The 27,884-nt window shown below is 30.2% G+C and overlaps 2 protein-coding genes across 3 annotated transcripts in view; one reads left to right on the top strand and one right to left on the bottom strand.

The window, feature by feature from the left end:
* LOC107445751 (Myosin 10A) overlaps positions 1-27,884 on the bottom strand; it is a 281,182-nt gene that overhangs the window by 3,609 nt on the left and 249,689 nt on the right. Inside the window, exons 48-60 of the mRNA XM_071185451.1 lie at positions 16,208-16,323; positions 13,004-13,154; positions 11,949-12,021; positions 11,712-11,788; positions 11,356-11,438; positions 10,126-10,256; positions 8,216-8,310; positions 6,117-6,291; positions 4,954-5,183; positions 3,574-3,638; positions 3,339-3,478; positions 525-574; positions 154-237 (exon numbers count right to left, since the gene is read on the bottom strand). Coding sequence (XP_071041552.1) covers positions 154-237; positions 525-574; positions 3,339-3,478; positions 3,574-3,638; positions 4,954-5,183; positions 6,117-6,291; positions 8,216-8,310; positions 10,126-10,256; positions 11,356-11,438; positions 11,712-11,788; positions 11,949-12,021; positions 13,004-13,154; positions 16,208-16,323 — 1,470 coding nt within the window. The remainder of the gene's footprint in view (positions 1-153; positions 238-524; positions 575-3,338; positions 3,479-3,573; positions 3,639-4,953; positions 5,184-6,116; positions 6,292-8,215; positions 8,311-10,125; positions 10,257-11,355; positions 11,439-11,711; positions 11,789-11,948; positions 12,022-13,003; positions 13,155-16,207; positions 16,324-27,884) is intronic.
* The window catches only part of LOC139426460 (uncharacterized), a 125,009-nt gene that overhangs the window by 96,702 nt on the left and 423 nt on the right, over positions 1-27,884 (top strand). The window contains exons 1-3 of one of the 2 annotated variants that reach the window (XM_071185446.1): positions 19,850-20,064; positions 23,335-23,774; positions 24,847-25,220. In XM_071185446.1, coding sequence (XP_071041547.1) covers positions 19,916-20,064; positions 23,335-23,774; positions 24,847-25,220 — 963 coding nt within the window. In that variant the 5' untranslated portion in view covers positions 19,850-19,915. Of the gene's footprint in view, positions 1-19,849; positions 20,065-23,334; positions 23,775-24,846; positions 25,221-27,884 lie in introns of those variants that run through there. The other variant, XM_071185447.1, reaches the window with a different exon arrangement.

Here is a 27,884-nt window from a genome sequence, read left to right as displayed (position 1 = left end):
ATATTGAAAACACCATCCATACAGATATATATACCATAACAGACATTACAAAATTTCGAATGTTGAAATAGCGGTTTGTAAAATAAGGAAAATTTTTAAATAGTAGTTGCTGAAATTGTTAAGAAAAATATGGGTAGTTTGAATACTACTTACATGAGTGACTACTTCCAAGAAATGGACACCCTCCTTATTAAGAGCTAGAATGTGATCAACAGGTAAAGAGTCTCCTCTTATCCACTGTTAAGAAAAATTTTGCACTGTTATATATATTATCTGATTTGTTAAAAACAATAAGCTTTCACGATTAATGTACTAAAAATTGTGTATGAAATACTAAAATTTTTTTTTTTTAAATTTAGTCTTAACAAATTTTGTAGTTTATAAAAAGAATAATTTTTTTTTATCAATAAAGCTCTCAGATGAAAACATGCATTTGAATGAAATTTAAAAATAAGAAAATAGTTGTAAAATATGTTACAAACATGAATAAGAGATATGAGAAAAGATGTAAAATTGTTAATTACCTTGACAATAAAGAAACAGGAACCAAATAGTGGCCATTTTTGCAGGATGTCTAGAAAATAAAGTTATAACTTAGGGTTTTTGGTAACATTAAATAAAAACATTTTTTTAAAAATTGGTTTTAATAGTAATTGCGAAATTTTACCAAAAATAAATAAAACATAGATTAAAATGCAAAAATCTATTTGTAAAAATTTATAATTCTGACTGAATTCGTAAAAAAAAAAAAATTAAGTTAAACAAAGTATTTTTAAAGAAGTAAACAAAATTTAAAAAAAAAAAAAATTAGATTCACAGATACATAATTCAAACACCACATGTTTGAATTTAAAAATTCTAAAACATTTCCTTGAATAACATTGAATCTGTAAAACAAAACATTTTTTAAAAACATATTAAACTTAAGATAAAATTACTAATAAATTCAGATTGTTAGCATAATTTCACAATAAGTGCGCCTTTCATAATCAAATTAAACAACAAATAAAGTAATATCTTTTAGAGAAGCTCATAAAAATAAAGATTCGATAAGAAAACAATTTAATTTATCTATTGTATTGGGGAAAATCAAAACCTTGTTTATCAGTTTGTGTGCTGGATTCACAAAAATTTGATGGAAATAATTTATATGAAGTCTAGAGATTTGAGAAAGATTAAAATCGTGTACTTGTGTTGTAGAAAAGCTCAATGACAGAGATTCAATGAGAGAAAGTTACAAAATCTCTTAAACTGAAGGAAAATAAAAACCATGTTGTGTTGCAGGTAAGCTCACTCGCAAAGATTCAGTGAGAGAGCAATGTACAATTCAACAGAGGAAGATAAAAAATTATGTACATGCGTTGCAGGTGAACTCACTGAGTTTCAGTATGAGAGCAATTTACAAAATCTTTCGAATTCGGGAAGATAACAGCCATTTTGTGTTGTAAATGAGTTCACGTACAAAGATTCAGTGAGAGCAATTTACAATATTTCTTGAACTGAGAAAAATAAAAACTGTTGTGTTGCAGGTAAGCTCACTCACAAAGATTCAAGCAATATTTACAAATTTTCTTGAACTGAGGAAAATAAAATCCATGCTGTGTTGCAGGTAAGCTCACATACAAAGATTCAAGAAATATTTACAAAATATGAATTAGCAATGTAAGGACGAAATTAGGTTGGAGTTGTATAATTGACTAATTGAAGATTGTGATGAAAACATGATAATAAAAATGACATTTGAAGATGAAAACTGAATCATAATTATAATAAAACTTATTTAGAATTTCTAGAGATCGAGATACAAAGTTATATTTTATCCATAATAAGACTTTCTAAGTTAAGTAATAAATTTTGCCTAATAATATAAATAAGGACAGGCCATAGGAGATAAATCCCCCATGACCAGCCTAATCAAATGCCAAATTAAAAAGTGATTGAAATGTTCCCAACAGACAGTTAGGAGCTTGGGAAGAGATCCATGGTTGGTGATTTATTGAAAGATAACAAAGCCAAACACCCCGTAATCAATATTAAATTTGAAAATAATATGGCGAAAGCGAATCGACAATGAATTAATGAGTCTTACATTAGTATTGAAATAAAAAGTTAGCCGTTAAATTGATTGTTAACACTAGGTTTACGGACGTTTTTTATATACCTATCTCTACGAACACGCGTCAATTTGACGCACTTACAGAGATGCCAACTTTCTCTGGACAACAAATATATATTTTAAAGTGGTAGTTTATCAATTGTGATTCTTGGTTTAATAAGTTCAATTTAATAGATTTTTATCCACCACTATTTCTAAATAATTCGTAGGTTTATATAATTCACCACTTTATATTTGCAAAATTTACNTTTTTTTTTTTTTTTTTTACTTATTTCGGCATGCCCAGAGCAATTAGCATCTCTGCACTTAGAAAGCAATGTAATTATATACTATAAGAAAAAAAATGAAAATATGAGAAAAACGAAAATTTGTATTTATGAAATATTCTAGTATTTTATTTTTCAATACTCGGACTAATCAACCGAAACCTTCAAAATCATCTTTCTATTATTGATTATCGGCAACAGTTGTTTATCGCTTGTTTCATTTGAGATACGGATCGAAGTATTGTCGGTACATTCCTATTTATTATTGATGTGATGTTTGTATGCTTACTCAAAATTTTGTATAAATTACGATTGCGTCAAATTGACGCATATCCGTAGAGATAGGTACACCACAAAAAAAATTTCAATATTTCAACGCTTTTGAAGAAAATACACTTCAATATATATTTACCTCGATCAATGGGTAAAAGTTATTGCAAGAGATAAAATAAAAATGCAAACGGGTTTTGTAATTTTCCTTATAAAATTCGAAATGCGTCAAAATGACGCGTCCCGTAAACCTAGTGTTAAGAAAATAATAAAATATTTTACATTCGTTTTTTATAAAATTTAATAAAAGTTAAATAATTGGTTTGATTTAATTTAAAGTTCGGTTAAGAATGATTTAAAAAAAGAAATTTTAAAAGCTAGGAAATATGTAATGCCTATAGTGGCACCACAAGCAATCTTTACAAAATCTCATGAACTAAGAAAGATAAAACGTATGTTGTGCTGTAGGTATGCTCTCCCACAAAGATTCGATTTTTTATATCTCCTAAAGTGAGAAAAATAAAAAGCATGTTTGTAAGGACAAAAGAACAAATTACAAGAAGAAAGATGTTACTGCGTTGTTATTGGAAAGCTTGAAGGGTCATGAAGGACGCCTGAAGTTGTGAAGGCTTGTGGAATTTAAAAATTATAACTGCAGTTGTTTTGAATATACAAGTTATTCTTACCTAGGCATTGAGCTTTAGCTTCTGTTGTAGTGAGTGCAGTCATTTGAGGCCAGTTTTGTTGAACATATTCAACCCATTGAGCTGGTCTTATGTCACGGACTCCCAGAATCGGTTTAGGTAAAAGATACTTAACTTCCTCCCTTAGGAAACAAATAAAAAAAAAAAGAGTGGTTCAGTTGCATTATTAAAACTATAAGATAAATAAATGTATTGTTCAAAAAGAATCTCAACTTACTTGGCAGGAGTATGTTCCATATCAGCAGCTCTGTGCAACAAAGCAGCAACTTTTGAGATATCCGCCTGTCAAAGAGTAAAACTATGCATTACTTACTGTTCTAATGCATTTTGTAAGAATGAAATTTTTTTTCTTCACATATTAGTTGATGATAAGCAAATTGAATCTATTGCTTTATCGATTATAATTTCAAAAAGCTATAGTGCATATACAGAACCGGATTATACCTTTCGTAGGCCCTAGGCATAGCCGTTTTTGGGCCCTCCCCTCCTTCCCCCACTCCTCCCCTCTTTTCAAAATATATGCTAAAATTTTCTTGCATATTTTTTTTTAAACATTTTTATTAATATGGATTTTAATTTACAAATTTGTTTATTGAACTTTATCTGCAATACCGACATACTGCCGATATTGCAGTTGATATCGATAATACCATTATGATTAGTTCGATCGATAACTATGTAAACACTTCACGTCAACAATACAACAACAAACCAGCAAAGAAAACAGTGAAATTGATAGTGAGATTAATTACAAGAAATATTTATACTACAAATAGCTTCATAGTTTTCATGATACTACTATGATAACTAAGTGAAGGAAATTAACATTGTCAAAAGTAAATCTTTTGAAATTATTTATAGATAAATTTGCAAGGTAGGCAAAAAAGTAATATATTAGATCATAAGATTCTGCAAAATAATTTATAACCGAAAAATATTATTTTTTTATTTGTATCTTCATAATTTTGCTCAAAATACACTTGCTCTTAAAGCTAAATTATTTTTGTCAACAAATTTTTTTCTCCCAAGTTTTTCGTACGCCCCTGAATTTCGTAGGCCCTAGGCACGTGCCTAGTGTGCCTATAGGTTAATCCGGCCCTGTGCATAGATAAACTGAAGATGCACAGAAATTAGTAAATATGAAATCTCAGATGCATGACTAAAAAATATGAATTTTAACTGTATAAGGTGTACTTATATTTTCTCAAAATTTTGTTATAAATGCGGATTGCCATTTTTTTTTCACTAAATACATTTTTTTATTATTATTAAAATTGGAAAGGCATTCGGTACTGCAGTTTGTTTCTAGAAATATCTTTCTTAGGAATCGCACCTTTGATCATTCTGCGTTTTAACAAAAGAGATGTTCTACTAAATTAATTAAGTGTACAGGATATTATTCACATGCTTGAACTTAGGATTTCTGATTTGAGTTTCATATTTCATTAAAAAGTATTCTGATAGTGTTCAAGCAAATATGAAACGCACAAATGAACCTGAAAATGAAATTAATCATTTTTTGTAGTTACTTTGATAACTTATAATAACCTTGGTATTAATGTTACTTTGGTAACTTATAATAAATTAAATTTCTTACCACATTCTGTTCTTTGACTCGTTCTCCTGGCATGACTAAGAGCAAACCTTCTAAGTAATCGGGTGCGACTTGATTAAATATGACTTCAATGTACAAATGATTGTCCAGCCTCAGAGGATAATACCAAACGGACCGACAGAATATCAAGTAAAACACTTGACCATTTTTGAGCAATTCTGTCGTCACGTCCAAAATGTATTCCTCTCTGTTCAGAGGCATTGTATAAGGATCTAGATTGAAAAAGAAAAAACATTTTAAATACGGTGGGAAAAATACTTTTTAACAGTTCTGAAAACAAAAAGAATTTAGCAGCAATAGAAGGTAACAGCTTCTTTAACAATTAAATATCAATCAACTGATAGAAAAATATCAAATCAGTGGAGAGAATAATGTAGAAGTGAAATATTGCAACAAAAAAAATATCATTACAAATGTTTAGCTCCGAGGGAATTTTAAAGAAGAAAAAGTACAGTTTCATTTGTGTAAATGCCTCTTCCACAGCAGAAAATTGAGACTTTTTGCAACCATAGCAGAAAACATACATTCGTCCCATATATTTCTTTTAAACCGTATGTTTACACCACCCGAATTTCATTTCATCCTTTACAGCGATATGTTTTTTTTTCATCCAATGCTCAATTGGAGAACGACATTTCGTCATATAGGCATCTGAAGGGCAGATTTGTTAGTCACTTTTACAGGGGCACCACATTAAGTGGGCCAACGTTGCTCACACAGTGGGGATAGATAGTACAGAGAATGAAAGAACCTCCATGCCTTGCCCGGGATTCGAACCCAGAACCTTTCTTCCGCAGGGCCTGACCCTAAATTTGACCTAAAATCAAAGATGGCGAGGGTAGAGGCATCTTGAGATGTTACTGTCAACTTGTATTTATAAAAATGTATGACATTGCATATCATGAGTAAATAACAGTCATTTCCCATAAGGTTTAACAGCATTGTCTACTTACATTTATAAAAATGTATAATATAACACTAATATTGATAATCCTTACCTGAAAGGTTTATGATTCAATCGTGAGAAGAGAATGAGTCTTAATTGAAACTTTGGTGCAGTTTATTGTGCCGTTGAAGGCGCATTAAGTGTATTAAAAGTTTTTTGAAAAATGTTCGACAGTAAAATCATATTTAAATGAACTTACCTCCTTCTACTATACAGTATAATGAAAATTCTTCCATCTCCAGTTGATTACGAACGTTCAAAATGGTACAAATCTCTTCGATGATATCTTGAACAACTGTCGTAGATTTCGTATTGATGACTCGTTCTGTACCACCAGGAAGTCGATATATTTGACGTTTCGAATTCCTTCCAGCCTGAAAAAAAGAAAACAATGAAAATTACAATATGAGCTGTGCAATATTTTATTTCAAAACTGTAGTTGAACAGCCGACCAATTTTTGAGTTTACCACTACCTACCTATGTTCAATTTCGTACCCTTACAATTTTGAACTCTATCCAGAAAACAAGTGAACTTCTGGATCAAATATCGAGAAAAATTTGCCTTTGTGGAGGATTATCAGATGGAACTAACCCACATTTGCGTTACATGGAGAAGGAAACCACCCACGGCCAGCTAGACGGCAAAGGGACCCTAACCTCTGATCTGTCTACCACTGAAAATATTTTTTGTCAGAACTGCTATCGGTGCGAGCGGGGTGCGGAATTCGTATCGATTAGCTATCGTTGGCTTTCGAACCAGAGTCACCTCATTAAGAGGCGAGCGCTATATCCCCTGAGCCACCACGACTCTTAACTGTACAATATGGATAATTTACCCCAAGAATAAAATTGATTTTAAGTTCGTACGATTAACCTTTTGGTTACGGCTGGTACAACATGTGGATCATAGGTGATGGTACAACATGGAACACCGTAAGAAAAGGGTTAATAGTGTTTCAAAATTAAAGTTCTGTATTATTTTTCACGCTAAATTCAATTAGCAGTTTTCTAATTATTGACATCAAGAGAACGTTAAAAATAGAAATTCGCAAACGTTGATTAAGATAATTAAAGCTTTTTGGAAAAATAACTTTTTAATAATTAATGCAAGATGATTTAAAACTTGAATTTAGATAGAAAGACATTGTACTCATACGATTTAAGCTTAACGTTTTTATTTTCTTTCGTCACACCTTCTCAATAGTAAATTATTGGATGTCTGTGCTACTGAAGATTTATAGACCACTAAATCGACATAAAATAAAACCCACAAAATACTTTGATATCAAATAAAACTTTCTTTAGGTTAAAGGATGTTGAATTCAAATGCCATTTATTTTTTGGACTGCTTAAATACCTCTTACGTATAGCTCCGCTCCCTAAAATATTGTTTATTATGCAATAATGATAATAGTAGAAAAAACCCCACTTATTTCGATAAACGTGCAGGTCCATGGACGTAACAGAAAAGTGTCTTCCAATCCTAAGGTCTCAAGTTCAAAACCCTTACTAGCCTAACATTTATTTTTAATCGTTATCAATCATTTTACTGTCCAGGTAGTTTTCAAAATATATTCAAGTTTCATTTTTGCTTAAAGATAATGATTTTAAATTCTATGAAAGAGAGAATTCTCCATTTCCTTAACTACAGGAAATAACGTTAACTTAACGTTTTCCATTATCTTTAATAAAAAATGTTTCCGTTTTTGATAAATAATTATAGCAAATACAGACTAAATTTTTAAAAAGAATTAGAAATCTATAGTATAGATTATTGATAAACTGTTTCTAAAAGGGACCTTTAAGGGTTCTAGCATAAAAAGGATTCAAATTCTTTCTTGTTAACCTTAAAAGAACGATTTAAACCTAAACCAGAGATTAGTAAATATATTTTTAAAAACCTTTAGTTCCAGTTTACTCTTAGAAATGTAATATATTTAACATAATTACCAAATTTTAAAATTTATAGTAAGTATTTTTAAAATTTAAACTTTAAAAAACTTTAAACTTCAAAAAAGTTTTTGAATTACTTACAACTTTAAAATTTGATCAATAAACATATTTCAATAAATAAAATGGAGAAAAAAAAGTTTTCAAAAATAGTAATCAGCTTCTTAATAAATAAGGAAGATTGTATTCATAGAGTTTTCATATGTTAATAGGGCATTGAATCCCTTTTCTGCCCCTTAAGGCAAACAAATTAATTTTTAGAACAGAAATTAAAATGAACAAATTCATATTATTTCAGTAATTTACTTCAGAATCTAAAAAAAAAAATAATAATAATCAATACTCACTGATATGGCTGATATTTCTTCTATACTAGGTACATTTTTGCGTCCGCCATATTTGAAAGTTTTTCTTAAATTTTGCAAGCACACCATAGCAGTTCCTGTAAATAATTAAGATACATTTCAATGACTTCTTTTACAAACGTGCTGTTTCTTATAAAAGGGAAAACTGTTATGATTATATATAAAAATCTGTTCTATTTTTTTAATTATGCTATTTCTATTACACAGTGGTTTTACTTCTGTTAAATAAATGCGTCAATGGCGGCCTCCAACAAAATTGCTTAAAAATTTAACCTTTTCCGGCAGAAGACATTGGAGGATTTTGGTCTGACAGCATATTAGCTACTGCAACCGTTAGAATGCATGACCGTAGATCATGGATGGTAAGTTAAGGGATGCACTTAAGCCCCCAAGATGTTCTAATTGCTGTTGTTAAAAATTAGCAGCTGTTTAGAAGCAAATACACAGTTTATCATTTCTTGTTGTTAGTAATATTTTTGGAATGAGGTTTAAAGTTTTATAAATCAGACATGGTAGATTAATTAGTCAAAAACTATTAAAGCTTTAAAATATCTAAGGTGACAAATAAAAGCAAAAAAAAAAAAAAAAAAAAAAAANAAAAAAAAAAAAAAAAAAAAAAAAAAAAAAAAAAAAAACACGAAGAATATTAAGAAAAACAATAAGTTTTATTAATTGCGCGTAAGCTGCAAGTAAATAGAACTCATTAAATAAGTTCGAAATGTAGAGAAAACAAGGGAAAAATTGGAGAACAATGAAAAAAGGGAAAAAAAGAAAAATAATAATAAAAATAAAAACAAAAAACCGGAAGATAAAAAAAAACCGGAAAAAAGGAACAAAAAATTTTTAAAAATCCGGAAAATAAAAGATGTAATCTTTTCATCAGCTCACACGATTATATCCGCAAAAAAGAGCGCTTTCTAATATTGCCTCAATATAGCCAAAGCAAAATATATCAATACAATAGTGTGAGAAGCACTCAAACAATTTTACAAAAATATACAACAAATAAAATAGAACACAAAGTAAGAACACAATAAGTAACTCTTTTTTTGCGGATATAATCGTGTGAGCTGATGAAAAGATTAGATCTTTTATTTTCCAGATTTAAAATTTTTTTTTTCCGATTTTTTTTGTTATTTTTATTATTATTCCCCCTTTTTTTTTCATTGTTCTGTAATTTTTCCCTTGTCTTCTCTACATTTTGAACTTCATATATATATATAGAACCTAAGGTAGGTCTGAACCTATCTAGATATTTTGAAGCGAAATCTAGACACTTCAATCTCGATGCATTTTCTAGTAGAACCATGTTCTTAAGTAACTGCTAATACACAGCCTATATTTTAAACACTAATTAGTTATAGTTGGATATAGAATAGGACCTAAGGTAGGTCTAAACCTATCTAGATCTATTGATCAAAATCTAGACACCCCAATCTTGGTCCCTCGATGAAATTTCTAATAGATCCATTTTAAGAAACAACTGCTCAAACACATCGAATTCAGAATATGCGTACGTGAACATGAGAAGATGTGAAACCTCATTATTTCATCCATAAGAGCGTCAATACAAAATGTAATCTCTTTTTTTGTTTATAGAAGTCTCAATTCATGCTTTCTGAAAAATGGTCTCAAAAATGTCAAATTATGACTAAACAGTTAAATTATTTAAAAGTTTCACAATGGGTGTTTCCCTTTGATATAAATGAACAGCTTTTTTTTATTAACATCGATTACACAAGTGTAACTAAGCAGTGTTTAAACACAAATATCGTGAAGTCAATATCGTCAAATCAAAAAGACATAAATAAGAACTCTTACTAACAGTAAAGGTGAGTAATAGGCACGAACAAGGACAAGGTAATATGCAGATGATATTTATGTTTTCTTACCATGATAAGCTCGACGTTTGTCATAAGCGGCAGTTTCTAAATATTTGAACAGGTATTGCTTCAAGGCATCAGAACACTCAAAGTAAGCAGCAACTATAGAAAACAGGCGCCATCCACGTTGACAACTGTCTCTGAAACGTAAATAATGAGATTTCAAAAATAAATAATGACATACATGAATATGAAGTATAAGTACTAGTTAAAGAATCATAATTTGACAGGATTCAACGCCAAGACCTTTTTTGAATTTCAGCGCTCATGCTACTTTAATAAGGAAATGGCTAATTCAAGAAAATTGTGAATCCATTTCAATGCTTAAAAGAACGAAAAAAATCTTTAATGGGAGAATATTAATTTTCCATTTTTTTTAAAAATATGTATACATAGATATTTAATGATATTACTTATTTGAGGGCTCTGCCATCATATGAAATAGAATAAAATTTATTTTGTCATGCGAATTTTTAGGCACTAAAAATTTTTTTTAGGAAAGAGCTTCGAATAATACCCATTTTAACTATACATATATTTGTTTCCCATGTAATAAATGTACTTAATTTTTTTTAAAGAATCATTACAAAAATGCATTAACAATAAAAATTTAGGCACTACAACTTTATTTATTTTTTTTTTTTTTTAGGAAAGAGCTTCGAATAATACCCATTTTAATCATGCATATATTTGTTTCCCATGTAATAAATGTACTTAATTTAAAAAAAAAAAAAGAATCATTACAAAAATGCAGCTTTCACTATACTAAGATACGTGGTTACAACAATAAAAAAGCTACATTAGATACAGGTACGTGCCTGAGTACTGATTGCTGCGTACTTTGAAAGTGGCAAAAAAATTATTTAAAAATGTATGCGCTATTATTTCAAAAATGGAAACTACATAAAAGTATTAACTTATTAGCAAAATATAATTTGACTTATTAATACTTAGTGCCATTGGGGATAAAATGTACCGATATTTCGAACAAATAGCTTTGCCACATTAAAATAACTAAAATAAATTTATTTTGAAAAATACATATTTCTTACAGAAAAAAAATTATCTACAAGTATTAATAGATCTTGCTACAGAGGTACAAAATAACAGATTGTCCGTGTGAAACTTACTAATACAATAATTTGCACAAAGAACCATTACAAAATAAATTATTACATAAAAATTACCCCTTATAAAAATCATTTAGAAAATTAAAACGATAAAAAATAGACAACTTACGGTTTAGGACTTTTATTGTTTGTAGTTTGCTTCATAAGTTGACAATATACTTCATCCCTAAGTTGAGGATATTTATGGCAAGTCTGTTAAAAAACAAAATAAAATTTATGAATAAAACATTATAAATATAAAGCAAATTGATTATACTTCATTATGAAATCTATACATAAGTTTCAAGTCAAATAAAGCATTGTTAGAAATATCAATTTCAAAAAATGAGGTAAATACAGTAGTTTTTCGATTAGATTAAATTTTCTCCCGCTTTTACAACATGATATTTGTTTGAATAAATGTACAACTTCAGATACTTCAATAATACAAATCAGTAGAATATTAGTAATTAATAGAGTACTTACAACTAATATTGTATACACACAGTCGACTTCTGATTGATTTTTCGTCATAGGATAATCTCCCATATACCTCATAATAGCTACAGAAAAATAAAAATCATTAAGAACTTTAATATGCAAAATAGTGTAATAAAAGAAATATGTTTGTGAATTTTTTCCTCCATTTTTGGAGATACAATAGCCGTGAATAATTAAATAACTTAACTGAGTAAAGTTAATAAAATATCGTATTTTACTTACCGATAAAACATTCTAAAGCTAACTTGTTAAGCTCAGGTGCTTCAAATTTAAGCAAAGAAGCCATTAAAGGAGACTAAAAAAAATAAAGAAACTCTAATTGATAGTAAAGAGCAGATTACATAAACTTTTTCATGGTACAAAAAATTACATTTTAATATTCAAAGTGGCACATAAATATCACTGGATAATTTTTTTTGTTGTTGCTTTTTTTTCATGAGATTTTTTTTTTAAACGTATCTTACATACTTTCATAACGTCGATTTCAAATCTGTGATCGGTTTCTTGCTCCAAGTTACAATTTTTTCTAAAATGACATTTTTAGGAAATATACAATTTTAAAAAAGTTGTATATATCGGGAGATCACACCGATGTTGCGACACGCTTCTGGGGAAGTTGAGGCATATGATCTGGATTACAATTAGAACCCAATGCCCGAAAATATAGTCATACGCCACTAGGGGAGCTTCCTCTATTATGAACTGTTTCTTCGTACGCTTCCAAACAAGTCATAATAGGTGAAGCGCCCTTAGCCGCGAACGACGACCTTTCGGATAATGGGTTCCTGATGATGTCCCCTAACTCATCTAGAAGTTTGTCACAATATCTATGTGACCCTCTGTTATTTATAACTTTCTTAATCTTGTACATTTCAATTAAAAAATAGACAAACAATGCCATTTTTTTTTTAAAAAAAAATCTGTAGTTTTGGAAGTAAAACTAATTTCAGATTTGAAATTTCCACACCCGAATTTGGCAAGATCAAATATTTGTAAAAATGCAACAAAAATGCGTTCCCCAGTCTAACATGTAGGCATTATGTGCGAGTATAATCATACATCATAGTAGTAGTTCATTTACGTCGCACTAGAGCTGCATAATGGGCTATTGGCGACGGTCTGGGAAACATCCCTGAGGATGATCCGAAGACATGCCATCACAAATTTGATCCTCTGCAGAGGGGATCATACATCACACACATATGGTTAAAATCATTTATATATTGGTATAATTCTGTATGGACGCATACATTAATATAAAAATGGACGCAACTTACCTTAGTATATTTAACCATATCTGCAAGCTCTTTCCACGTCCAATCTGATGTGTCTTTATCTTTTTTTCCCTTTTTCTTTTTGGTTTTTAAGCTCTCTATTAGTTTGATGGAACCTCTTATAGAACCATCACGCGTCCGTAACATTTCATATCTGCAAGGAAAATTATTTAAATTAAGATTATTATTTTTAATTAATTTAGGATTATTGGGAAACGATACTTGAAAATAATAATTTATGTTATCAAACTAGTGTCGTTATCCGTAGTGCTTCGTAGCAATGCTTTATCGTGTGCGTAGTTAAAGAAAAAATAATTATTCTCAATAACTTTTGATTTTATGATAGGATTTACAGTGAAGTTTCTCCTAAAATCTCAACTAATTTGATTGACACTATTTTCTGCTCTTTATTCATTTCATTCTTCCGTCGATTTTTTTTTTAAACTTCTTTTTACTGAGTGATTGAATTGTTCTCTCTCCTTTTTTGCAGATTTTTATAAAAATCTGCTCATCTGAATTAATAGAGCTATGGGTAATATACTCGTTCTTTTTATTTATTTTCTCCAAACTTGATTTTCATAAAAATGTGTATTCGGACAAAATAGCGTTGTCAGAATATTAAGGGGCAAAATTTTGCGTATAAAAAATATCACGAGGACAAAATATCGCTGTTAAATTCCAAAATAAGTACTTACCAGTGTATATATTTCTCGAACACGGCGACAAAGAAAGTCCTCATTTTCCCGTTGGCAAGAAAGAATTAAAATATCAAGCGTGTGAGTTGACATAAGCTTAAAAGCTCATGACGGCTCACATGGTGTCATACGCTTTATCGCTGTAAATATGTACGTCACAGATAGGCGTGCACATAGATTTATTTTAGTACAGATACTATATTAGTGCAGATTTATTAGAAGGTGGGCTAATAATTCTTCACCTGATTTTATTTACCACTATCTCGTTTGACTCATTTATTGACCACTAGCTCATTACCTCGCATACTCAAAACTTATGTGGATTAGGTATGTCAACAGAAAAGTGTTACAAAAGCAATTTTGTTGCATTAAACATACCCATATTAATGAGACTACTTTATGTAGTTTTTTCTTATTAATATCGTTTGTTGACCCCTGAAAATGTCACTTATCTGCTTCATCAAGCTCTTCATTTATGTAAGCAAAGTTTTTTTGATTGAAAATTTTTTTTCTGACTTTAATTCTGAAGTTATCAACAAATATCATGAGTGTGAAAATAGCTTCCCACCGACATTTAAAAGTTATTTAATTCGCTGGGAAATATCCTTCCCACGATTTTATAAAGAATTAATTTATCTACTAACAGCACCACGCTATTGCTGCAAATGTCGATTACTTCGATAACGTATAAATTAAGATTTTCTGTAGCACCAAGCATTGACGAAATTCGCAAATAATTTCAAATTTTGGCGAGAAGAAATTACCTAGTTCCTAGACAGAAAAGGTTTATTTTTATTTTCTGCCATTTTTCTTTAATATTTTATATCGTTTGTTAATTTTTAGAAAATTAGTATCTTCAATAGGAATTAAAACATTGAATTGTATTATCAACTTTTTGATAATAGCCATCGTAATTATCAGTCAAATAACAATTTAAATTAGGTGACATTTTTTCGAATTAAACTTCAGTTTTATAAATTATTTTCTTAAAATTGAATGGATTAATTAGTTGAATTAAAAATGCAACAATAATTAACAGTTACAATGCAATTTTTTTAACAAGAAGAGATTCTGTTTTGATGTATAAGAAATTTGCTTGCAAATTAATTATACATACTCTTTTTTATGAACTAAAATTGTTTTTTATGAACTGAAAGTTTTTTTAGGTACCAAAATGATTTTTTTAATTTTTTTTTTAATCAAAACCGAAATGGTTTTTAATCAACCAAAATGGTTTTCGCTGTACTAAAACGGTTTTTAAGGAATAAATAAATGGTAGAAACACATCACAAATGCCTCATTATGTATTTGGTTGTATAAAAAAATGTCACAAGAAAAATTTTATATACTTCGTTTTAGGCAATAATAAACCTTGTAATATCCTCGAAACTAGAATTAATTCAACAAATTCTAAAACTAACCAATATAAAAACAAACTGCATTTATAAACTTGTTTCCAAATTCCTTTCTTATTAACACCGACAAAACATCGGTATTTTGATCAATAAATATAATGAATATCAGTACAATTAAAGTAATTAAGTACTTGATGAGTTATAATTTTCACAATCAATATTTTCGTAAAAAAAAAAACTTTCTTGAAAATTTTAAAAATAAAATTATTTTCTGTAAAAAAAAATGAGTGATTTATTTTTAAAAAAATGCTCTTATTGCATTATTTCAAATTTTTATTTCAATTATTCACGAAATTGTGCTAATTCAATTCAAAGACAGAAAATTCTGTAAATTTACACAAAGTGGAAAAATGATTTCCAAAACAATTTAATTCAGCAGACAATTTCAAAACAGCATATCTTACACAAAATAAAAAATAAAAAATGCTAATAATAATAAAAGCAATTTCAAGTAACTTTTACCTTAATAAAAAGCGAGATGAAATCTTTTTTTCAGAAAGTAAAAAAACAGATATTTTATTATGTTAAACACAGTATGTAATTTACAACGCAATTTATTATTGCAAATGTTTATAGCAATGTCAGAGAAATTCGAGAAAATTAATGTCAATTGTAATTTGTTTTATATTGATTTATTGAGTAAATAACCGAAAAAAATTTAATTATGAGTATTAATAATTAATTTGTTATAAAAAAATATTACTTAAATTTTCGTTTTATTTTATAAAAGGAAATTAAATCAAGTATGTTTTGTAAATACAGTAAAAAAATAAAAACATAACATGTCAGCTTTTTGACCTATCTAAGTAATAAAATAAAGCAATAAAAATATTTTGCAATATGATTTAAAAAATAACACCTACTTAGGAGTGAAATATCCTTTTTTTCTAAACCAAGAAATTACAGTCCACATTTTTCCTTAATCCTAACATTTAAACATAATCTGCGCCAACGCACTACGCAATTCTGTGGAATACAGTTCATTTGCGATAATTTTGCGTGCTAATAATTTTAAATGACACCATTGACAGCCGGTTTGAATGAAAATATGAGGAAGGAAATGTAGAAAAAAATAATTACGAAGAAAGTTTACTTACTTGTCTAAGCTTTCTCTGAAGTTGAACAAGGCAAATTGCAGAAGTGATTTGGCGTCATTGGCTGGCTGTGGCGATTGATTGACCTCATGCCGTCCTTCGCCAACATCAAAGTTGTCCTGTTCCAGAAAAAGTAGGAAAAGAAGATTATTGTGATTGAAATCGAATGAAAAAGGATTAAAGCAAGCGTAACGGAATAATTACTGAATGTGCGCTTTTATGCTTTTGCGGAATTCGAAACACTATAACCGGTTTTGATGATCTTTTTCACATAAAGTAGTTAAAGATTAATCGCACTGGTTAAGAAATTCTTAATCCTACTGTGTTAACCTCATTGTTAGATCCTTCTGCAATTTTTAGATTATTCCCAAATAGATTTAATTAACATAATAGATTTAAGATAATTTTTTTTTACAAACCGCAAATTCTCTTAAATTTATAATTGCCTAGTATTTTTACAAAAGAAATTTCTATTTTCTGTATTGTTTCGAACAATATTTGCCTCATCTGTTCCCAATCTGGGATGACATTAAACTTTTCTTAACTGCAAGACAAGTAAGAGTGTTTGGGTGTATAATTTTCTTTTTTTTTTGAATTTCATCCTTCTTTACTAATAAAAAATCTTACGTTACATTTACTTAACGTTACTTACGTTACATTTACAACTTAACGTTACATTTTGTTTTGCTGCGCAAAAGCTGTAAGAATTTTGAACTTGAATTACGAAGGTGTGTAAAAAACGTACAAGGAGATCGAAGGACTGTCTTCGGCATTTAACTAAACGTTACATTTTGTTTCGCTGCGCAAAAGCTGTAAGAATTTCGAACTTGAAATTACGAAGGTGTGAAAAAAATGTACGAGGTGATCGAAGGAACAAAAAAAAAATGAATAATCCATAATTAGTTTATTAACTGCTAAACTTGTTGAAAAAAATACCATATAGACCGCTCTACAGGCGGCAGGAATTTAACTAAAGAATGGAAATTCGACATGCCGGAAGGACATTTTTGCTTATGAACTTAAAGTGAGAGTTTTCTGAAATTCAAATTTGCACGAAAGTTATTGCTTTGAAAGTAGTGCTTTTCTTTTCCAAATTTTTCCAGCTTTTTTGATTCACGTTACATTTTGTTTTACTGCGTACAATCTATAAAACATGGAAACCGTGTAAAAAATGTGCACGGAATTCGATGGAATATAAAGATTCCAAATTCGATTATTGGTTAGAGAACTCTTAACTGTTAAGAATGAAAAAAAAATATGTTTGGCGATCTACCGAGATACAACCATTGAGTTGAAATTTTAAATACTGAAAGGACCATTTTTAATTAGAAACTTAAAGCAAGTTTTCTTTTCATAATTTAATTTTTGTGAAAATTGTTGTGATTATACCAAAGAGTAGTCAAATGAATTTTAAGAAAAACAGCGCATCGTTTTTTCTATGAACTTTTCACTGTAGAATTTTTTTCCATATCTGAATAAATCCCTTTTTTGTTTTTCAATGTCTATTTAAACGATTTTAATTGCTTGAAAAATGCCAAACGATATTTTAATTAAAACATACAGTATATCAATTTTAAAAATATAACATACATGCAACTATACATTTTTATTTTTAGATTCCTCGTCAAAAACGAGTTAATTATAGGTAACATGCGAGTAGATATCAAATATTTAAAACATAGAAAACACAAAGAATTAAATAGCAAATATAGTATTTAAAAATATTTCATTGACAAGAAAAAGTCAATCCGAAGTTGAAGTTAGATTTAACCCAATCAAAACTGTCGTAAATATTGAAATCCATCAATAATAATCGTTTTACTTTTCTCAATTTTTCGAACCAATAAAAAATCAGCAAATAAGCTTTTCCATTTAATTTGAATGGATAAGATTGAATATCGAAAACGATTATTCTGCACAAAACTCAAACGATATTATCTGTTCAAAATTATGTAATATTATAAATATGAAGTTAAAACTTCAAGAAAAATAAAAGTACAAAGAAGGAAAGAGGACAAGAAGTAATTCCGATATTAGTTCTCAACTTTTATTTGTAATGAATTAAATTTGCCAGAATAAATCCAATCTGCTGAATAAATGAATTTTATATGTTCTTAAATCTTATCTTATTAGATTTTATTGCAGCGCCAGAACAATCTAAGCCGATAATAAGAACAACAAAACATGAAAATTTGACAGGGATTAGTCAAAGGAAATAAAGCCATAAATGCTAATAATGAGAACTTTCAATATTTTATTTAGTTGACAGAAAAATGATTGTTTATGTACACTTAACATTAACCAATTTACATCAATTAATTTTCTAACAAGGGAAAAAGCATGCAACGAAATTGAGCAGTATAAATCAAGCGGAACAGTAACTCCTCGGCGTATGATTTAAGTTATGGTAAATATGCCAGAACTAGGATGTTAAGGGAAAGTTAAATGAACAATAAGTTGAGGAAATGTAACTTATTGTTCTTGATGTGATACTTCTTTCACGGAAGTATATCGGTACAATAAAATTAGGTGTTTGTTTTATTTTCATACAGAAATCAAACAAATATAAATTATTTATAAAAGATATGTTATTGTATATCCATTGATAAATCGATTTTATCGAATTATCAAAGGATAATCGATAAGATCGAATCGATAAGGATAATGGATAAGATCGAAAATCGATTCTTATATTTTAAAGTATCCGACAGGGTGAAAATCGGCAATTGGGTACTTGCACTTCAAGAAGAAGATCAGGAATACTCACACATGTGACCCAGAACGTTAGCGCCTGCTAATATTTTTTAAAATATCCGTCCTTCAACATCAGACCCAATTTTGGGTTTACGACTGCTAATGTTCAACTCCATAGCCTTGCAATTTTGAACCAATCCAGAAGACAAGGAAATAAACTTTTTTTTTATGCAGGCTGCCTTAGTTTTTAAATTTTTTGACACATAATTTAATGAAAATTATAGTTAAATCGTCAATTTTTTTTCTACGTTTGTTATTTAATTTAATAAATACTGAAATAATACTGGAAACTTTCAAAGTCAAACTCTGATTCGACTTGAAAAATAACTAAGATTTAGAAAATGCCCCCCTTTTTTTTAATAGTAATACAACTTCTATTGTAATAAATGAATTATATGGGTTACAATTGATAATTACATGGGCTATTTTCAACTAATTTTCAAATATTTATATTGCTTATAAACGGCGCAATATTACTTTAAGCTTTTGAATGCTTCTGTCAGAATTTTTAAGATTTTATTCATTTTTCAAATAGTGCATGGATAAAAATGTATTTTTAAACAAAATGACATATATTTGAGAAACTCATCGTTGATGCTAAATTTGATATGCTGCAGAACTAAACTAATTACTGTGTGTTAAAAGTAACTACTGTGTTATTTTCTTTCGTGTGAAAAATATTTTTTTTAATATTATGATAAAGATAATAGAATGAAGTAACAATGTTTCATTACTTTTTCTGAACGATTGTTTAGAACAACAGTTAAACATTGCTAAATTTTAAGTTCTTTCAAACAATTAAAATATCTACGTCACTTTTGTCATTGTTTTATTTTAGTCCAGGATATTTGTTTATTAAAATTTTAAAGCAGCTTTTAAAAATTTAGCAGTAAGATTAAAAAAAAAACAATTTAGGACATAGATACTTTTTGTCAATGCTGTAAAAAAATTATAAAAATGTCAGATACAATTAAATCAGCCACATCATATCTCAAACTTAAAGGTTACGAAAGTCAGGATGTATTAGGAAAGGGAACTTATGGCTTGGTTTATAAAGTAGTTAGCGCTGACCGAGTCATTAAAGCAGCAAAGATAGTTGAAAACAGGTATTTTAATTTTATTTCTATTAAATAAATAATTTTTTAAGGCTTAAATAGTTAAGTGCTTAGAGTACTATTTTTTTTAGTCAAATAAAAATCAAACTCTTGGGTGCTTTAGAAAAAAAATGAATTAAAAAGAGAGGGGATGGATTAGTTACGTTGATTGTATATGACAACAAACGTGTACAGAGTTACATATCAACAAAGTTAAAAAAGATAGGATGTCTTAGTTACCGTTGCTTGTATGCGAAGACAAACAAGTTACATATCGACAAATTTAATAAAGATATAGGATGTCTTAGTTCCCGTTGCTTGTATAGGAAGACAAACTTGTACAGTGTTACATATCAACTAATTTAAAAGATATGGGATTAGTTACATTGCTTTCATATGAAAACAAACGCGTACAGTGTTACTTATCAACTAATTCAAAAGCTATGAGGTGATTTAGTCATGTTCCTTTCATATGAAAACAAACGCGTACAGTGTTACTTATCAACTCATTTGAAAGCTATGAGGTGGATTCGTTATGTTCCTTTCACATGAAAACAAACGTGTACAGTGTAACATATCAACTAATTTAAAAGCTATGAGGTGGATTCGTTATGTTCCTGAAAACAAACGTGTACAGTGTTACTTGTCAACTAATTTAAAAGCTATGAGGTGGATTAGTTATGTTCCTTTCATATGAAAACAAACGTGTACAGTGTTACTTGTCAACTAATTTAAAAGCTATGAGGTGGATTCGTTATGTTCCTTTCATATGAAAACAAACGTGTACAGTGTTACTTGTCAACTAATTTAAAAGCTATGAGGTGGATTCGTTATGTTCCTTTCATATGAAAACAAACGTGTACAGTGTTACTTGTCAACTAATTTAAAAGCTATGAGGTGGATTCGTTATGTTCCTTTCATATGAAAACAAACGTGTACAGTGTTACTTGTCAACTAATTTAAAAGCTATGAGGTGGATTCGTTATGTTCCTTTCATATGAAAACAAACGTGTACAGTGTTACTTGTCAACTAATTTAAAAGCTATGAGGTGGATTCGTTATGTTCCTTTCATATGAAAACAAACGTGTACAGTGTTACTTGTCAACTAATTNCTCCCATACTCGGTCACATGTATTAGGGCTGGCATTCACAACTTAAACCTTCACTTTCTGAAGTGAATCACACATTATTCATATCCCGACTCTCTCGGAATAGATTCATCAAAAAATCAAAATAATATCTTTTCTAAATACAAAATTTGTGGAAATAAAAAAAATCAACTCAAACATTCTAGATAACCCCTCAAATAAAGTTTGTGGAACAGTGAAAAAAAAAAAAAAACAATTTAATTTACGATATCTACTTATTTTTAAATTGTGTAAACAAAATTGTAAATGTGAGCTTGAGACAGAAGTTGTAATTAATCAAATAATATTAATTTAGACCAAAGAAAAAATTACAAAAATAAAACATACTTGGCTAAATATAAAATAAAGTAATGCGATTCACATTACCCTTTTGTTAACATTGACACAAGAAACAATATCAAATCAACAACACCAAAACAATAATTGTATGTTATTACCAAAAAGGAAATTTTTTTTTAATATATATATATTGGTTTATTTACTTAAATTATGATTTCATTTTCAGCATGATTGCTAAAAGTGTATGATTAGGAGTGGTTGCATCATTTTGCAACAATGAACAATTGTACTAATCAACAGAAAAAGAATTAAATTAATTATATCAACTAATGTTTTGAAAAGAATCAATAAATTGGCCAGTAACATAAATTTTAAATCAAGAATTATGTAAGTGTTATTAATAGCATTAAATAACATAAAAAAAAAACTAACCATTAACTTGTCAAAACAAAACCAATAAATATATACACATATCAAGAGTATACAATATTAAGTAAAAGTCTGAAATATAATAAGCAGTTAATTTTTAAGAAATAAAACACCTTATAATTGGAAAAACTACAATGAGATGGCATACCCATCCTATAGCGTGTGAAAAAATCTTAGTTTAAATAACAAAACATTAATTAAGATGAATCAATTTGTATACGTCAACATTCCTTTGAATCTACAGGCAATAATCACAAAAAAATAGATACCTAAATCAATCAATCCTTAATTAGTATTGTATAAATAAAAACTGCATGTATGGTTGTCATACATAAAATAAACTCAAAGGGAAAAGAAACCCCAAAACATAAACTTGTGATTAATTAAAGGTAGGATAAATTATGTAACTTAATTAATCCATTACTAATCAATTTAAAAAAGGTTAAGTTCACACCTGACTTGAGATTGTTTAGTTACGTTGCTTGTATACGAAAACAAACTTGTTACATATGTTGCTTGCGTGAAAACAAACGTGTACAGAGTTATATATTAACTAATTTAAAAGTGATGGGATGGATTAGTTGCCTTGCTTGTATATCTAAACTGTTATAATCTATATCTAAAAAATCCATGCTTCTTCCATGAACAGCTCTATGTGGCCTGCTGAAGTGTCGAAGTGAAAGGCCAAATTTATTCCTGCAAGTTCCGAGCGGTAAGACAAAAAACTTTGTGCATTCAAAAGCACTTGAATAAATGAGTTTACAACAAACCGTAAAATTGTCAAATGCTTTTTCACATTGAAATTATGTAAATTATTTTCATTTCAAAAAAACAAAGTTTCCTCTAAATACAACTAAGTCCCGCAGGGGACTGATCGTTAAGACACGGTTCCCAACAGATCGCCGAAGTCAAGCATCACTGGCTACGGTCAGTGTGCGGGTGGGTGACCACTTGGATCAGTCTGCGTAGGAACCGAGGGTGTGCGGTATTGGTCTTCGTTAAACTGTGCTACCGTAAAGTGCTCGACTTCGCGTGCAGGTCGTCGGACTACCGAAGCGGAGATGCAATCCCCTCCGCAGAGGATCAAAATTGTGATGGCATGTCTTCGGATCATCTTCCGGGATGTTTCCCAGACCGTCGCCAATAGCCCATTGTGCAGCTCTAGTGCGACGTAAATTAACAACAACTAAATACAACTAAGACTGAAAGCGTTGCAGCGCACGCAGTGTACAGCTAGTTTATTACATAAATTTATATGTTTTGAATCTTAAGCTGATACTTGAAATTTGAATGATTTTCATAAAAACAATTTGCAAAGGAATTGCAAGTGAATTTTCAAGTTTAAGCTGTTTCTTTAAAATTTGAATTGATTTTATGTATAAAAAACATTCCAAGAAGTTCGAAATTAATTTTTTCTCTTTACAGGTTTGTCAACATGCTTGAAGTTAGAGAGTGGCCCAAACTAAATCACCAAAACATCCTCCGTTTGTTAGAAACCATACTAAACGTGGAAGGAGCGGTGATTTTTATCACGGAAATTATGGACACGAATCTTTTTTTATTTCTACAAAAGAAACCATTCAGAAACGATCCATTTGCACCTGAAAAGTGTCGCTTATTTGCTCGCCAAGTCTTCTCAGGATTGGCTTATCTTCATGAACGGAATCTTTGCCATTTGGATATAAGAGCGGAGAATATCTTCGTGGCATCTGACAGCAGGGTGACGGTGGCAGATTTCTCAGGTTTAACCTATGCAGAAGAAGCAAAAAGGTTTTGCCCACTTCCTCGGTCTTTAAGACCACCAGAGTTGCTTACTACTAAAAAGATAAAGGTAGCACCTATGCCAGTTGACCTTTGGTCTTGTGGTAAGTTACGTTTATTGTTTTTACTGTGTATAGTGTGAGTTTTATCAATGAAAGATTTTCCCTATATTTGACCTAGTACCATTGTCTTCTGAGTTGAATTTAAACTTACAAAGATGTAAATTACATTAAGACGTAAAAAAAGCTTCATGCATTAAAAATAATATTTTATTTAAGAGATAAAGGGGTGCGCATATGGCCAAATTAATGTACAAACCATTAGTTAAAAACTAGTTTTTTAAAAAAATTTGTTTTGTTTTTTTAAATTTATTTACTGAACTTACAACTTTAATCCATCATAAAAACACATGATTAATCTCGAATGGAATAATTATACATTTTTGAAAAGCCGAATTTGTCAATAACAGTCTCAAGTTAGAAAACTAGGGTAGTTTAAAAATTTCTCAACAGAAGGTATTTACTGCAATTGGGTAATTGCATTTCAAGAAGAACATCAAGGATACCCACACATGTGACCGATGACGCCAGCACCAGCTGATCGCTTATAAACAAAATGGATCGAGCTAAGTTTCTCCACATAAGTTAGAACGTTAATCAGTATGAAGTTAATTAAATACAATACCGTGTCACACATTATATTAGCTAAAGTATAATTCTTTTTACTTAACTTAGATTTATTATTTTTGTACTTCATTGTAACCGTGATATATTTTTTCAGTAAGTTCATAATATTTGACATAATTTTGAGTAGCTCCGATTCTCGTAAAAGCTGATAAGTGCTCCAGAATCGCAATGGGAAACCTTTCAGTAAGTTCATACCTGACACAGTTTTGAACAGCTTAGAAAATATCCAGAAAGTTCAATTCTTGGAAGAAGTAGTACCTACATTTTGTCAGTGTTAAAAGGCATCAGAATGATTTCAAGATTCAGAGTTCACTGAATAATTTCTCGATAACAGACGCTTTACTGGAGCACATATCGCCTCTTACAAAAATTGAAGTCTCAGTTGCTTAAGAAAATAATAAAAGTGAGAAATAGATCATTACTTAAAAAATTATTTGTTTCCTTTTTGAAAAGAGGCAAACTACTCAAATGCTTATTTTAAATTCTTTAGGTTTGTTATTGGCTTACATGTTCATAGGGAAAGGATATTATAATTTAACAGTACGGAATTCCAAAGCAGGTAGTATCGAAGCTGTGAAAGACTATATGGAATGCTTTGCAAGCAAAAAATATGTGACATCCTTTCTAAGCGCAACTTATCCCAACTGCAAAGTTTCTGAAATCAAAATTTCGGAGCTAATCACCTTCATGGGTTTATTTTTGCAAATGCAACCCACACTTCGGATCAGTGCTGCAGAAGCTTTGGAGCACAGTTTTATGAGCAATTGCGTCACAGAAGTACTTCCTGGTATGCCGTGTGCAATAAAAGAAAGTAAAACACCGACTGCAACCATAGACCAGTTGATATCAGATCATCAAAAAGAGGTAAGATCGTATACAGAGATACTGATCTATTTGATTCGTTGTACCATCGATCGTTGATACAGTTCCTTAATAAAAAGTATGCATCAAGATGTCAGAAACAATACTGTTTAGACCTGAATAAAATAAAGAAAATTTAAAAACTTAATAGAAGGTGCTAAGTGACATTGTTACTCAATTTAGGAATTTTGCTTCAGGGAATGTAGCAACAGCTGAAAGCTTTTAACATAATACTGGGGGTTCTCAGTAAAAGCCCTTTGTGCAAAGAAAAGTAGAAACAACTAATATTCTATGTTTATACTTCGCATATATCTGAAGCGAGGACCTCTGGGCAAATTTAAAACGTTACGTGGTACGTTTTTCTCAAAGCTTCAGAATGGGATTTCAGAATTCCAGAAACATAGTGGGACCAAAATATTTTAGAGTGCCTCTCACAAAATAATTGTATACAACTGCTTTCAGTAACGTATGAAAATACCTGTAACTCTTTTTAACTTCTTTTAAAAAATTATAAACGGAAACCTCAAAACAGTATTAAATACTACTTAAAGAATATTTTATTTTATAACTGGTGTTAAACAGCCGACCTAATTCCGAGTTTACGACAATGAATGCTTTTGTAACTCTGTAGCCATGTAATTTTGAAGCCTACCCAGAAGACAAGGGAACTCCTAGATCAAGCATTAAAACTAGCCCTCGTGGAAGACTTTCTGAAGAAACTAACCAACATTTCCGTTAAATGGAAACCACCAATGCTTAACCTGAAATCAAGAGGATTTTAACCCATGATCCGTCTACCACTGAGGATATTTTACCTCAGATTTGTGGTGGGAGCGAGCCGGGTGAAGAATTAGTATTAACAAGCCATCGTTGGAATTCGAACCTGGATCATCTCTTGCGAGGCGAAAGCCGATACATTACGCCTGTATACAATAACAAAAACTCTTTATTCAGGTTCCTTAAATAATTTATAATTTGATTTTGGTTCTTAATACCGTCGCATTACAGCTGCGCTAATTTTTTTCAGTGTTTGGCAAAAGATTCTTAAAAACGATCTGAAGAAAATACACATACGTTCAATGCGTTAAAAAAATTTCCATCGGAAAGTACTTGGTGGTTGTAATCACCTGTTCTCCGCATCACACTCCCTAACCTCCTAATTGGGCTGCGAATTTTCCACATATGAAATTTCCGGCAACATTGCTGTTGAGTGGATGCCGAATCACTAGCGGAGAAAATGCAAGCTGATCCGTCACTCATCAGTTAGCTCGGAGAATCTTATCTACAGCCTGAGTTATAGTTGGCGACACCTCTCACCACCATTCAACGATAAGTTATAGTTGGCGACACTTCTCACCACCATTCAACGATAAGTTATAGTTGGCGACACCTCTCACCACCATTCAACGATAAGTTATAGTTGGCTACTCCTCTCACCACCATTCAACGATAAGTTATAGTTGGCGACACTACTCACCACCATGCAACTATAAGTTATAGTTGGCGACACCACTCACCACCATGCAACTATAAGTTATAGTTGGCGACACCTCTCACCACCATGCAACCAGGCAGCGAAATATCTTAAATAAAATGTCTCACTGACAGGTTTCAACTGTTACGTTGTACAAAACTGTCTCGCTGCGACAATGAAAAGTTGTACTGATGTCTATTAGAAATCAAATTAATATACCACAGCGCAAAATCTTATGGAAAAAAAATTATGTACCAAAAATGATGTTTGTAAATCAAATTCAAATCTGGTAATAAGTTTATCATTGAATGGCTATCTCCGTGTCAAAAAATTTACTACTTTGTATATTTTTGATGCATCTTTTTCTTTGTCAGCAAAAATAAGCAAATCTCTAACAATTCCCCCATCAAGATTTTTTTTCTTCAAAATGTAAATTTTCCCCAAAACTCCAAATAATTTCACATTTTATTAGGAATTTAAAAATCAAAAAGAAATCAGGGTCTTATTTAAGAATTTTCAATATACTTCTCCCTTTCTCAGAAAAAAATAAGCAAATCGCAAACTTCTCTTTGTGTAACTAATTAATCTCTACACACTTGCATAAAATAACAAAAGTGAAAATCTACTTCAATGCTGCAAACAAAGCCCGAAAACAACTTCAAATTGCCCAGATCGTCTGGACTTCTAGCTGAGTCCGTCTCATTTCTAACGTCGATGTCTTAGAATAAAAATTTGCTGAGATCTTCCGCAGACTTTTGTTTAATGACAGTGACCCTGTGTTGTTATAAAAGTTTCCCAAATGATAAGTGAACGGTAGTCTGCCGTGAAATTCATCTTCACCGTTCATTCACTTGAGGTTCTGCATAGATTACACGAGTAGTAACTCATTGTTCTCCAGTTATCATTTTATCAACAGCAGCAATGAATTCATTAGAGATCATGGTGATAGTTTGTCCCGAGTGTCTTGGCAGATCTAATGTTGATGTGCTCTTTAGAGTAACTTTTACACCATCTGTTTGTTTAAGGCAATTTGTCATAGACATTATACGCCACAAATAGCACATGAAATTTTCTCTTTACATTTACCTTCCATCTCTAAAAATCGAACAACGGCGCGTTATTTTCTCCTGAAAGCATCGATCTCAGCTTGACTTTGCATTCACCAAAAATGCTCTCTTGAGAACTGAGTAATC

This window comes from Parasteatoda tepidariorum, chromosome 9, assembly GCF_043381705.1.
Source record: "Parasteatoda tepidariorum isolate YZ-2023 chromosome 9, CAS_Ptep_4.0, whole genome shotgun sequence".
Classification (NCBI taxonomy): domain Eukaryota; kingdom Metazoa; phylum Arthropoda; class Arachnida; order Araneae; family Theridiidae; genus Parasteatoda; species Parasteatoda tepidariorum.
The sequence above is the reverse complement of the archived record's forward strand: the minus strand, read 5'-3'. Positions and strand labels throughout refer to the sequence as shown.